Raw genomic sequence first — 14942 nt, forward strand, 5'->3', positions numbered from 1 at the left:
GCCACAAACTAGATTCTTCTGTACTGCATTTCTGAAAGTTTTTCCGCATTTATGGTCTTAAAAATTAGCAGTCGTCAGTCATTTTATTCAAATCCCATAATCGAAACTGTGTGTGTATATTTATTCGTAAACTCAAAAGATGATTGTAATTGAGTAGCACGCAAAATTAGTGAAGAACAAAAAGTTTATAAAGAAGAAAAACATCAAATAAAAGATCTCATTGGAGAATTAGCATTAGATAAAGTGAGCACTGCTTATCCAAGATAAGGTTACCTTGTCATCAGTATACTCGGTGTAATTGATGTTGGGTACAGCAGCAAGCTGGATGTCCGATAAGCACAACAGCGGTATTGAAATAATAAATGAATGAATAAAAAAACATTTATTTAATATATTTAAGCTCGAACTTAAAGATTATCAGAAAACAAGTAGATCTTCCCACTGCTGTTTCCGCCAGCTATAATATTTCTAGTTTTGTGGAAACAATTTATTGAGCAAACAGTTCCCAGCAGTTCAGGATCTGAAACTTCAAACACATAATTCGCTGACGAATCGTAAATATCGATCTGTAATAAATTAAATTTGTTAAGGTGTACTGAACAGTTACCCCAGTCTCAAGAGTCAAGCCTGGTTGGTATAAGGTAGTAAGTGATGTGGAAAAGGGTCACACAATTTTGCTTATTTCAATCATATATATGTAAATAATTTCTCGGGGTTTGTTTCGGTAAATGTATATAATAAGACTAGAAGAAATTTCACTCGCAAAACTTATAAGCGAAAAACCATTTATTAAGTCATTTTTGTAGGTAGGTAGGAAAAAGGGCCAGCATCATACATGTGGGTTTCAACCAGTTACAGAAACAGTGACAAGTCCGCACTCATCACCCACAATTCAAGGATAACAACCAATAAACCTTGGTAACTGATCAACAGTTTTCCAGACAAAATGGTAAAAAATACCTTTCTTGGTCTATCCATGCTTCCCACGACAAAAACATCATCTGATGCCGGGTGCCATGCAGCTCGAAAACTACTCAACCATCTTCCTGTGTTATTATTGTGAAAGCATTTTCCTTTCAATTCTACTGCATTTTGACTTATGATTGAAGTGTTGAATACTCTGTACCAATACGAAAGCAATGGTCGGCGAAATTTATGTACAAAGGGGCCAAGTATACTTCTATCTGGTAGGGTGCAGGCATTAGACTTCAAGGCATTATGGCGCACTCGCAATTCCTATTCTTTTGTTAAAATTCTGTCACAATGAGACGTGTATGCGGCTATTTTTCACAACTATTATCAAACACAATACATTTATTGTTTTTATTCACTTGTCATCAATTAGGGGGATGTTGATTCTGTGTAATGGCCCAGGCGTTAAAATCAACAGGCAACTTTGTCTCGACATAAATTAGTGTGCAGACAATAGAAAATTTACGATCAATTTTTGTTTTATGCATCAAAAACTGTTACAGGGCTGCAAAATATTAGATCGCGGGCCGAAGTTTGCCGGCCCCTGCTATAAAGACAGAATAACTGCTTCAGGGACGAATAAATGACTCATGATTTATAAATGATTTAAAGTGCTAGTCTGCACTCTGATAGCCAAAAGCAGATTTTATCAGTGTCTTGCGCTTTAAAAATACATTTGTGAGGACTGGGGGAAAGAAAAGCCAATATGACAGTCCATGTTGGGTATAGTTATATCATTGTTTCAGATACATGAACTTAGTTTTCCAAAAAGCTATTACTATTATAATTTATGCTCAAGAAGTCGAACCAGGGATGTGAAAAATATGGAAATGATCACTTCATTCTTTGCTTTTCTAAATTCAAGCCCATTGAAAATTTTTGTCTATGTGATATTTGTCAAAAGAGATACAATTTAGACAGATATACCTGAGCTTGTCATCATAGCTTGTTGTAAGAAGATGTTTTCCACTGATCGGTGAAAAATATGCAGAACTGACGGATCTTGCATGATCTCGTATTGTAACTACGGGCTTGCACTTCATCGACTTACTTATATTTCGAATATCGAAGATGAAAACGGATCTATCAAAACACAGGTTTTGCTTATTTACTTAGACCAGGAATAGAAGCCGTCACATTATATAGCCATATTAATACACAGGGTGTTATCCTGTATTAAATTGGGTAAATAAACACTGATTAATCAAAATCTGATTGAGATATATTGGAAAAAATGACTTCATAACATAATTCGCAACAGGACTTTATAAACACCCTGTATCATTATAATAACCTTTACTGAAGAAACGCGAAATGTTAGTAATAGTTTTGTTTCATTCTAAACTATACTCTAAATCCAATAAGACTACATTGCTTGTAAAAAAAGTACTTACCCATCTCTGTGTGAAGTTGAAACATAATATTTCTGTAACGGATGACAGCTGACACATTTTGCTGCTCTGTCATGGGCCTCAAAAGTCTGTACATTGCTGTTGTAAATAATGGTAAATGTTATATTAGCAAACTCAAAAATTTTGATTATTTTTTGACAAGAGAGCATAAATATATTAATAATATAATGTGGTTTCTGGCATGCCAGTTAGCGATCATCTAATTAGAGAATATACAAAAATTATACAGAGCAAAAATAAATTAATCAATTGGCCCTTACGAGTGTATTAAATGAAGTAAAAAACACAAAATAAACACATTGAAATAAAATAAAACCTGTTTATGATATATTGAGAAATGATTTCATAAGAAAATTGTAACAGGCACCCAGCACCTTAGCACCCAGTGTAACTAAAAGTTGAAGAAAAAGCACTATTTCCAAAAAAGATTAGAATTTTTTCATTGCATGCAGCAGTTGTCAAATTCTATAAGCCCATAAACTGAGTAAAATAAATTCTCAAAAATAATTATTGCTTTATAGATATCAATACCTTGGGTCAGTTCTTGTATCTACAATGGACAAATTTCCATCCGATCTACTGACTATTATTGTATGATCAGGTTCCAAGAAATCAAGACCAGACATTTCCCAATACTCATCATCGATAAATGCCTGGAAACACACAAAATTATAATACCGTAACTATTAAAAAACTCCAGAATCGGTTATATGATGTGATTGAAGTTTAACTATATGAATTCTTGATTTGTAGTTTGATCAAATAAGCCTTCATTTCATTTTGAAAAAAAAGTGAAATCAAGAACCAATCCGACTCATATAGGAAATATTTACAAATATTACGTTGAAATATATTCAGAATCATAAATAGATATTTGGTTTTGGCCATTCCTGTTAGTTAATTAAATAAATAACATTTAACAAGACGATTGTCAGAGTCAGCTCCCCAATTACTAAATTATCAATTAATAAATTAGGCCAAAACAGCCAGGTATCTGTTTTGTAAATCTTGGGTATAAAGAAGTGAACAAGCGGGAACTATAATATGAAATTAAATATTCTTTGTGATTTAACTTACCTTTTCAAAGACTGACTTTTCCAAATCCATGCATCTTAATTGTCCATCATAACTACAAGAATACAGCTTCTTTGAATTTGCTTCAGAAAATTTTAAACAACTTATTGGGTTTATATGAGGTTGAAACATATATGTTCCGTTATTTGAATCGTTTAAATCCTGAACAGAATGTAAAAATAATTATGGTAGTACGAAACAGGAAAAACTAATTGAAGGTACTTGACCAGTGATCAAAGAAAAATGTATATTTCCCAAAAATAATATATATTTTAAACAAACACTGTGTGCTATACAAATTTTACATTATATCAGGACTGCATTGTCGAGAAAAATCTATAATTGCCTCCAGTTTACGATTAAAGATTAAAAACATACTCTTGCATTACTATCTGTTATTTGTAGCTTATTGTTAGCTAGTTATTTTCGAGGTTGGGCGCGAGACTTGACAAATTCTAAAAAGACGTGGCTAAAGATGTTTGAGAACCACTTATATAATGGCTACAATAGCCTGCTACATTGTACTTGAAGACACTTACCGGATTCCACAATCCAAGATTCCCATATTTGTCACCAACAGCTACTAAAGTTTCTGTACATGAAGGATGAATCGCTATGGAGAAAACACGACCTTTAGCCACTTTTTGAACATATTTGGGTTTTATTTTCAAAGATTTGAGTGACTTTTTATATCTGTCGATAAGAAAAGAAATTTGTACATTCATAGGAGTCTCAAAATGGTGAAGTTTTTATTTTAGTAGTGTTATAATTAGGGCCGGAAAGCTAGTTAGAATCAAAACGCTCCATAACCATCAAAGTTTTTTAATATGACCTTATCACAATTGGGTTGTAACATTATTCTCGAATACCAACTAGGCACAACGGTGTTAGACTTTTAACTGTCTTTGCATCACAGGTTACACATTTGGGGTCCAAATCCCATGTACACCAGGGTGTGATAAATTGGGTAGGCAATAACTTGTTTCATAAGTTTTCTAATTTGTTCTAGCAAAAGACAGTTATCGTTTATATAAATTATTACATTAATATATACCATAAATAAAAAGGGCAATTCAATAATTTAATTTAAGTGCATTCTTTTCGCAAACTTTGCCATACTTTTCCAATAAGCTCCAATTTCTTTTGATGATTATTATAAATAATTTTATTCTTGTTTATAACCAACCTGTCCAAATCAATTTTCGCTGGTGATTCAAATATATCGTTCAATCTTTTGATTCCTTTCATAAAACGTTCATATTCAGTATAGGATTTTTTCAGAAACTTGGTATCTTCATCTTCACTACTATCTTGTGAATTTATGCCAATTTCTTCAAAATCAACAGCTACCATAGGAAATTCGGTTCCAGGCTTTCTGGGCTATGGAAATGGATCAACAATATACATGGCGTGTTCTGTGAGTTCTCAATATGTCTTAACCAGGTTTGTTCTGTGTTAATCACTATTTCGTTTTTTTTACTTCATTCAATACATTTTCACATGCTCAACATCAGTTGCATGAGGCACAGCGAAATTCTTTTACCAATGGAAATTTGATGCAGGACTACATGAACACACTGTATATGACAACCAGTAATATATAAATTATTGGACTTAATACTTTAGGAAGAAAAACCGAAACCTACATATAATTGAACAAGTTTTAGATGGGACATGGCCGTGACATCAGACAAGTCTGAAGGAGGAGCATTATTTTTCCCGATTCGAATCACAGTCAGAATTCCATACTTTTGAAAGGCGATAATCGAGGTCAGAAAATTTTTTCAGTGTTAACTCTTCTTTAATAATATACAATTATGAAGTGTAGTAAACTTAATGCTTTTCGAGTTTATTTGGAAATTCTGACCTCTGGCTATTGAAAGTCTAAAATCCTGACTCGTAGAATTTGAAAATATGACTCCAGCTCAGACTTCAGTGAAAAAATGACAAGGTGTTTTTAACATCATCAGTTGAATATGCGACAAAACAATGAAAACTCACATCTCTTTCGATCTCCACAGGTTCTGGAGGCAGATCAACACCTCTGGGATCTTTTCTTAATAATCGTAATGATTTTCGCTGTATATTTGACTCCGCCAAGGGTTTGCCTCCTTTCTTTTTTAATATTCCTGCCCCTGTATACCAAGGAAAATATTATAGCAGACATAATGACCCTATAAGTGGACTATGTTTCAATCGAAATCCCCTCTTGAGTTCGCAGTGAATTGGATCTAACAGGGTATTGTATGTTAATGTGGGTTTCACTATCTGCCACAAATATAACACAAATATTCAATATAGTATTGGACAATTATGGTTATATCTGTGAAACTGAGATTTACATTCGAACTTCCAATGTATTTCTAATTTTGAGTATTTAGTTACTACTGTTAAACTGAACTTGATATCATTGTACAATGAAGTTCCATATCCAATTTGTATGCAATGTACACAATGGCACAATGGAAACAATAGTAATTATTTTAATTCATCCTTATGCAGTACAATATACCCAAAATATTAACAAATCATGTACCTGACAACAATATTTATTTAAATGAGTACATAATAAAAATAAAAAATTTTGGATGAGTTATGTTTGAGCAAATTTCTTTCGGCTCTAATGGAATTTGTTATTGTGAGCGATGAGGATGACGTCATCAAAAATTGCGTACTAATCGCGGTTCAGTTTTTGCATTAGTCATGAAGATTGCTGTACCGGTAGTCCACTGTTACAGATTGCATACTTGTACTACTTCATTTTAACCTTCGTGTCCAAATATCTTATTATTGAATGGTCGAGAGACAGAAGAGATGCATGGTTTGGGTAACGTCTTCTCACTCAGTGGCACACTCGGGTGTCGGAGCATCAAATTTCTGTTGGAGTACCGCAGTATTTTTGACTAGAATATTTTGGTCAACTACCAAATCGTTCAGGTATCGAGTCGTTTGACTACCAAGGTATCACTGTATTCGAGACCTTTTGCATAGAATAGAGGATGTTTGAGATGAAATTTAAAGCATACTTTGTTTTGTGGCAGATTTCTCTGTTTTAGTAATCTGTTTTTCTCTGATCATTGCATTTCGAATTTCCTTTGTTGATTCCACAATTGCTAATTTCTTCAACATTTCTTGCTTTGTTTCCATGATTCGATTTTTTCTCTTCATATACTTTTCCATCTAATAAAATACCTACTCAATTAATGGAAATTACATTTTTTATATTATGTACATATATGCCATTTGCTCTGAACAAGGCTCAGCACAAGTAGACACCGCGAAGTAAGGAGCTACTATAGTTTGGAAAGACCAAAATCATTTGAGCTCTGAATCACCTACAAATGAGATGGTGAGAATGGTATTTCAACCTGCGATGCTATTATAGTCAATTACAATGCTTTAACCTCTAGGCCACCGCACCACAAAATGGAAAAATGAGAATTTTCAAACTTAATCTCAAGAGCAACTTTATATATAGTACTTTTCAAGTTAGAAACAATAATTTGAATACATTCACAGATTTTCATTATGAATAGGGTCTGCTACAATATCAGATATTCTATGATGCATTTGTAAATCTTTTCGCCTTTGTAAAACTCAAATTCATCAATAGATAGTATTTATCTTCTACATTTGATAAATGAATATTCAAAATTTTTATTTCAGAACTCCTACCCTTGTATCTTCATCTTCATCACTGGTGTTAATTGAATCAGAAGAATCCGATAGAATATCTTCAATGTCCATTTCCATATTTTCCTTATTGCTCTCATTGGCAGATGTACCTAAGATATAGAAGTAACGAAGAGTTCAAATAGATTGTTTCTTGAATTGTGACTTGGTCTCTAACAGAGCTTAACAATGTTGCAGATACCATCAAGCTATCAGACCATTCATCATTTTAATACTTAGGAGGGTAATTGATATTTACAAAGATCAATAGACACTTAGACAGTAGTAAAGATTTTTTGAAAAAAATGTCAGCACTTCAACAGTTCGAACAATATTACCGTACTTTGGGCCTCATCTTGTGTATTCTGAAGGTTATTGAGTAGTATGACAGCAGACATTGTTTGCTTCAATATTTTTTACCAAAATGTTGATCAGTACTTGATATTTGTAAATATTAGTAGTGCAAGGTTTAAAAAAAAAAATAAATCAAAAGTTTAGACAATATTACTTATTTCTTCATCTTGTGAAAGTTCATCTAATCGTCTGACAGCAGATATTGATTGTTTTGGTATTCCTTTGCCAAACTGTGAATTATTTCCAATTGGTGTAACATCAATTGAACATTCGATAGTTGGTTTTTTCAGAGGTGTTTTCTGAATGAATCAAAATTTTGTGTTTATTTCATATTGAACACTAGAAATTACAAAACGTGAATATCTAGAAAGTTCAAAACATTAAAAGTCTTTTACATTCTTAAATAATTTGCTTTAAATAATCTAGAGAAAGGGTATTGAAAATATGAACGCAGAAATATTATATGATAAACATATATGTAATATTTTGAACCAGGGTTCAGGGAAAATGTTCCTGATGATTATTGAATGAAGCATACTTCAAAGGTTAATTATATTCCTCCTGTATTAGCATCCTATCAATGTGAGCATCAAACTCCTCATTACAGACCAGGACTAGTCTGATATGTTTTTACTGACGTTGGAGTCAGAATTTCAATATATTACTGATGATAATAAGATTCAAAACATTTACCGGTAACTGAAGATCAAAGTCAAAAAGTACCTAGTTGACATTTTCAAAAGCCATTAAAAAAGGGCTTGCATTGTTGCATATGCCAAGTTTTTGGTATCATAACTAGGTCTTATCCAGGTTCAGCACTAGAGTTAATATTTCCTTCAATATTTGGTCGAGGGACAAGACAAAATTTTTGTCTGAAGTCATTTTTTTTTAAAATGGCTCAAAGTCATTGTTTGGATTTGCATCCAAAATTGTTCGACTTCACAACTGTCTTACGCACACATACTTACATGTTTCGTAGTGTTACCAGTGAGTTCCAAACGCTTTGATCTTAGTCGCATTGTTGACATGTTGCCCGACGAACATCAAAACAATCTTACATAAGTTTAACTATGACCTACAAAAAATCAATAAACAATAGCAGCAAAAAAGTAAAAAATGTGTTACAAAAACTCAATTCTGGCTAAGAATGAATCTTATGATTTTCATTGAATATGAGTATCCTAGTTTGTAAAACCAAAATGATTAAGCACTTTGAATAAATAAATAAGAATTGAAATACAGTAATATTGATCACTTATAATAACATACACCTCATATTATGAGAATGTTGTATGTTAAAGTTAGATAGTAAAATTATAATAGGCATATATTGTTAAGTAAATGTTGTCCAATACATGTCATGTTTGAAAAAACCTACTCAAAACTAAATATAATTCCATGTATTCGAAAACCACTTCTTTTTTGTTATATAAAGGTATCGTTCTTGATCTAGATTTAAACAAACTGATGTAAAAAAAACTTTTCGAGTCTGTTTAAGAGCAGCCATTATGGTTTAATTTCAATTAAAACTTAGTTTTCTATGGAAATATTCCAAAATTATTTCCAATATTAATATTCCAATATTCATAATAGAAATAAAATGTTAGAACAATTACAGTAAGTTATAATATAGCAATGCCATCAAATATCATATAACATAGTTTGAATGAAAATGGAGGCCAAAAAATTTATTACCCTACTACTATCTCAATTATTAACTGAGAAATTTGAATAACACCTACCGGTATTACATTGGTAAAGACTAATATTTACAGTGCAGTAAATTTTGAGATAAACTCGTTTGGATTGATTTCTTAGTTTTTTTTCATGACGGATATTTATATTCCTTCCAATCAAGCAAGGCTCTGTACAAGAAGCCCCGGTGGGTGAGGAGGTATTATAGTTTGGAAGGACCAGAACAATATAGTACACTCTGGGTGAGATAGGATTCAATAAAATTGATTTTAGACTAAAAATTGATCGGCAAAGGCACAAATATATTTTTTCGAGAAAAATTTTTTTATACAATTTTTAAAATCAGGCATTTAATGCATTGATTTTGCAAAATTGCATGCATAAAATGCATATAAAATATCTGATTTATCTTGAACATCACTAAATGTACTACCTACTTTTTACCAAATAGTATCGCTTTCATTCATGTATCAAAAGTCAGGTACATAATCATGGTATTTGAGAGAAATTTTTCGTTGTTTTATAATTCAAACTCAAACACTACTAGAATATTCTAGGAATTGAGGAACAGAATGTTTTTATTGACATAATAACAAATGATAAATGTTTTATTGAGGTTACACATTTCTATTAACTTGGTAGAAGCATAATTTAGACTAGATATATGAAAATTTTAATGAGCATCCTTCAACTTGTATATCAAGTAAAAATAACAGTAATCAATCGTGGTTGTTGCATGTTGTGCTTGAAAACATTCTTTAAACAAAGACCAATATAAATTCTTTGAACTTTGAAGCCTATTTTTCATCGATAGTCACTCCGAGTACAATCACATTCACAACCCCATATAAATTTTCTTTTTCCATTGAAATTTATCATTTATTTTGTGCAAAATACAAGATCAATACTACAATCATCATCAACCGTGCCTTATATCTTCCATGTAATCAGCATGAGGAATCTCTGATACTGTTCGATCCTCTGTCAAATCCAGGCTTTCGTCTTTTTCACTACTTTGAAGTAAATCATCTCCCATGTCTTGAATATCTTCAGAAATGCTTTGTTCACTGTTGAAGTCATCTTCATATTGTTGATGACTTGAAGGTTCATCTGTTTTTTGTTTCTTGTTTGGCCAAACATCACTTGTTCTGCTGGATTCTGGACTCATAGCTGGAGTATCTGTGTAACCCTCAGGTAAATCACCTCTCCCCCGAGTACCATCTATATTTAAATCAATAGGATCCCTTTTTCTAGATTGTAAATCTAAATCATTATCATATCTCACATCCATACTATTGCTGCCATCGTGTGGTGCCATATTGGTTGGCATTAAATAGGCTGAAGGTAAACCGCCAGAATCATGATCAGCACCGGAGGTTCTCGCTGGTTCAGGATCAGACATAGGAATTGGTGAAGATGGTACTTGATGAAAAGATGGCTGCTTCATATAGAATTCTTCAGACGATGATCTTTTTTCAGGTGATTTTACTCTAGTAGGTAAAGAATTTGGTCTTATTTGATTACCGACCATTGTAATTGAGCTACACATTTCATATAATTTTTGAAACACACTCATGAAACCATCAAAAGTCACATTTGAAGAATATTTATTCCTGAATTCCTCAGCCACAAATTTTTCCAAAATAGAAGGATGAAAAAGTGGGCAAGCAAGACTGACAACTGATGTGACGTCTTTCTGGCTAATTAAACCCGAATGATCAGGATCAAAAGTATCAAATTTTGTTCTAAGAAACTGTATCTGATGATTGTCAAGTCCCTGTGGTGTCGATGATTTTTTCTCTTTTAAATTGTTCACCATTTGTGCTAGCAATGGTTCTCTATCCACGCTTGGTCCCAAATGTAAAACATCACGAACTTTATTTTCATCTGGGATTAAATCTTTTGAAATATTTGTCTCTGGTTCAAAGACTGCACTTGTGTAATCAAGATGAAAATATTCTAAAAATTGATTAATTATACCAATACATGCTTTTCCGTCATCGTTTAGTACAAATTTTTGAAGATTTGTATTTTTCAAAGGATTTGGAGTCTTATTTTGTTCTTGTGCCTCTAAAGCTAAAAATATACTTGCTCGTAATTCAGCTTTGATTTTACCAAGAACACCGTTTTTATCCAATGTTTGCACAAGTAAATCACGTAATTCAGTGTCTTCATCAGCTGCTGACATTATATATTTAAATGTATCCTTAAAATATAAAACTGAAATTTGAAAGAAAAAATCATATTTCTGTATTTATAATAAGAAATTCTTGGCTGATGAATTGGATATTTGAATATTTATATCAAATAAAGGTTAATAATGCCTTAAATATTGCGAAGACAGCTGAGGACCAGAGCTGTGATGCTTTGACAAAATAGAGCCAAATATACCATAAAACAGAGTGATCAGAAATTTTAAACAATGGCAGATCGTAACATGCTTGTCTCGATAATAATTTGAATCAATTGCGCTTTTTGCCAAAAACTCTCGAATGCTACTGTAAAATTTTTTCCCTTGGGGAATTGGAGTATTTTTTACAAGGAATCCAGTAGTTACATTTTTAGATTGAGCTTCCTTTTAGTTTATTGCGCAATGCCGCTTTGCCGATATGGAGACTGGCTTGTATAGGAGGGCGTTGTATTCACTGCTATAATCAGATAATTTATGTCTTTTAATGTGGGGGTTATTCCTGACAGGCGGCAAACAATTTGCTCGATGTTGAATGAGTACAGTGTGCTATACTGTATCGAAGAAATCACAGAATCAAGTGGACATTTCTAAATTTAACAGTAAATGGTAGACTACTATGATAGACTAATTTGATTGATTAATAATTGCTAAACTGTTTTAGGTTTCCTAGTTTGGTTTACCTGTTTACCGACAACTTGAATACCAGAATATTGGATTAAGTGCAGAAGCTTGGAAGTGTGCAAGACAGACAGACAGATATCATAAGGGTGATTAAAGCACCTTTGTGTGTATGCTATGTCTGTACACATATAATGAGCACCTTTTCAAACAATATCCGAGGTGAGCGTAAATTACAGAATTCTGGAATTAGGCACTACAGCACTGGTCAGCTGGTAGTTTAGTTACAGAGTTACATAAAATATAAATACTGAAATAGGTCTAGCCTACCGACAGAAAGATAAATGAATGAAACAAATTAATAATTCGGATGGTAAAATATGAATCATTGAGAAAATCCTGTTATACATTATAGACTATTTTTTATTTTTTTAAGGTTTCACATTGTGGATTCAAAACAGTTTTATAAAAATAAATAAATGATGAAAAATTATAGTCACGTATAATATAATAAACAAGTAGGCTAGTCTATATTCATAAACATCATATAGTAGTTAGTACCGGTAATTCATATCTGTATATTGTTCCATTCAGCCATTGTTGATTCCAGATAAAGTTCACCATGTTTAACAGTAAATAAACATTATTTTACATGTTTTTTAATTATTGTTAGCAGGAAAAGAAAAATTTATACAATTATTCATAGGTTCTTGCAGATTATGATAAGTTCATAATCTTATATAGTCTAACTAGGTTTTTGTCTAAATTGTTCCATATTTCTCCTTACTGAAATGGATTTTCTAATTCTTGCTATGACATTATTTACACTTGGATTAACATTAACATCCTGTTATACTTAACTATATATTCCAGAAATAAATTTATTGCTGTAATCTAATGATAATCCAAAACAAATCCATACCATAAACCTGTAAACCAAAAAGTTGAATGCAGTGAAGTGCTGAGATCAGAAAAATGGCGGGATTTCAATCAAATGTGAACAACCGTAATTGTGGTGCACAGAGTCCGATTTTGTTCACCCGCAATAACCATTGCGAATAATTCTATACTAGACATTTATTTTTCAACATTGATGTGTTCATTTTAAATATTCATTTATTCTTTTTCAATTTATTATCCTAGTATTTACTATATACAGATGCAAATAAAGTTTTAAATATTGATTTACCTTGAGAAAATATCGCAAGACTCATTACACATATTTTGAAACAGTCATATACATATCTGGAGGCTGGAGCAGATGACATGTTGCATTCATTTAGGCATAGACTGGCTGATTGGCCTGAATGTAAGAAAGGTTTATACCTACAAAATCGCGCTTATATTTATATTGATTTTGTTTGTTTAGTTATATTAAAATAAATTATAATATAAATTAGGATTCTTGCCTTATTACAGTATTATTGAATTTTAATGATCCTTTATTTCAGGGGTTCTCAAACTTTTGGTGTTGCGGAGCCCTTGAAAGGTTGAATATTATTCGCGGAGCCCCAAAATAAATTTTAAAATTGTTACTTTCAGATTATTATTCCCGAGCAAGTTAAAAGTACTTTATTTATTCTAAATGCTGAACCTTTTTTAATAGGGTTAACACAAGTCATAAATAAATCTAAATTTTATACTAAAGCTGTAAATTTGACACTTGACGAACATATTAATAAATTAGGGATCGAATCTTTTTTTTTTTGACATTTTTGGAAGACTTAATTAAAAGGCCGTTAGTAACGTGCGCTATTTCATTTTGTTACAATCGCCGATTTTTTCCGTCAGCATGGCGTGTTTTAAACATCTTTACGCCGCTGTTTATTCTCCCTAAATCAAAAATTTCCCTCGGCATATACATGTATTGTTACACAATGACGACGTTAATTGCTTTTTTGTTCTCGTGGGGAATTATGAGTTCAATGTGAAAAACATGTTACCATATTATTATAGTCATCGGCGACGAAATGCTAAAAATAATAATCAATAAAAAGGTAAATCCACAACTCAAATTTCTTGATTGAAAAGCGGCATTCTAAAATATTTAAACTGAAACTTAAAATGGAAGATCACACTTTGGTTTCAGCAGACTCACCTCAGATTGAAAACGCTTCTATAGACATTGTAAATCACAAAATTTGGTGTTATGTTAGGTTTTCATCGTAGTAGCTGCGAAATCGAAACACAGTCAATTGTGCGCGCGATTTACCTTTTTTTTTCATTCTGAAACTACCGACGCAGCCGCACGCAATCAATGGTGCGCGCGATCCGCGATGTACCTTTTTTCATTCTGAAACTACCGACGGAGCTGAATGCAATAAAATAATTTTCAATTGTTCGTATTTTCCCCAGACATTGTGATTTTTTAAACAGCGATATCTTGCTTAAAAATAATCTCAAGTGCGAAAGAACAAATCAAGTTTGACAAATACCAAGATCGCAAAAATACGACACCAATTTATTTATAGTTGGCAGCTTATCACATATTTTATGTTATTTTAGAATAGTATTCTTTCATTTTAGTAATCCTAATAGTAATCTCGAATCAAACGTGAGTAACGATGAGCACAACTACATTATACCGACGAGACACGTCAAATGCTCCATCGGTCTTGGATTGAATATTTTACGCAACAGAAATCTCGTTATCCGTTTTTTTAATCGCGAAAAATGTTGCGCGGAAATTTCCGATTCCAATTTTGAACCATCTCCCTCTTAAGAATCCTGGCTGCGCTACTGCTCATAAATAATGTCATTTTTTAATTCCGGCCCTTTACCATATTTCGAGGCTATATTGTTGTCAGATGTTATCAAAACTGTTATTGCTTCTTTGAACAGTTACAAAATTTTGAGTCAGTATTTTGAAGAGTAATCGAATAGCTCGCGGAGCCCCTGGGTTTCACTCGCGGAGCCCTGGGGCTCCGTACGGAGCACTTTGAGAACCTATGCTT

General features: G+C 32.4%; 2 protein-coding genes across 2 annotated transcripts; both read right to left on the minus strand.

Moving 5' to 3' along the window:
• Positions 1-100: 100 nt before the first annotated feature.
• Positions 101-8578, minus strand: LOC120336342 (WD repeat-containing protein 76-like). The gene is made up of 13 exons (XM_039404005.2): positions 8453-8578; positions 7639-7783; positions 7134-7243; positions 6485-6638; positions 5460-5593; positions 4645-4838; positions 3998-4151; positions 3462-3620; positions 2916-3037; positions 2367-2462; positions 1900-2055; positions 961-1120; positions 101-566 (listed from the first exon to the last, which is right to left on the minus strand). The coding sequence occupies exons 1-13, from the start codon at positions 8510-8512 to the stop codon at positions 408-410; spliced, it is 1803 nt and encodes a 600-aa protein (XP_039259939.2). The 5' UTR covers positions 8513-8578; the 3' UTR covers positions 101-407.
• LOC120336343 (uncharacterized) lies at positions 8560-11412 on the minus strand. Its single transcript, XM_039404007.2, has one exon. The coding sequence runs from the start codon at positions 11365-11367 to the stop codon at positions 10099-10101; it is 1269 nt and encodes a 422-aa protein (XP_039259941.2). The 5' UTR covers positions 11368-11412; the 3' UTR covers positions 8560-10098.
• Positions 11413-14942: the final 3530 nt, after the last annotated feature.

Source organism: Styela clava, chromosome 2 (genome assembly GCF_964204865.1).
Source record: "Styela clava chromosome 2, kaStyClav1.hap1.2, whole genome shotgun sequence".
Classification (NCBI taxonomy): Eukaryota; Metazoa; Chordata; class Ascidiacea; order Stolidobranchia; family Styelidae; genus Styela; species Styela clava.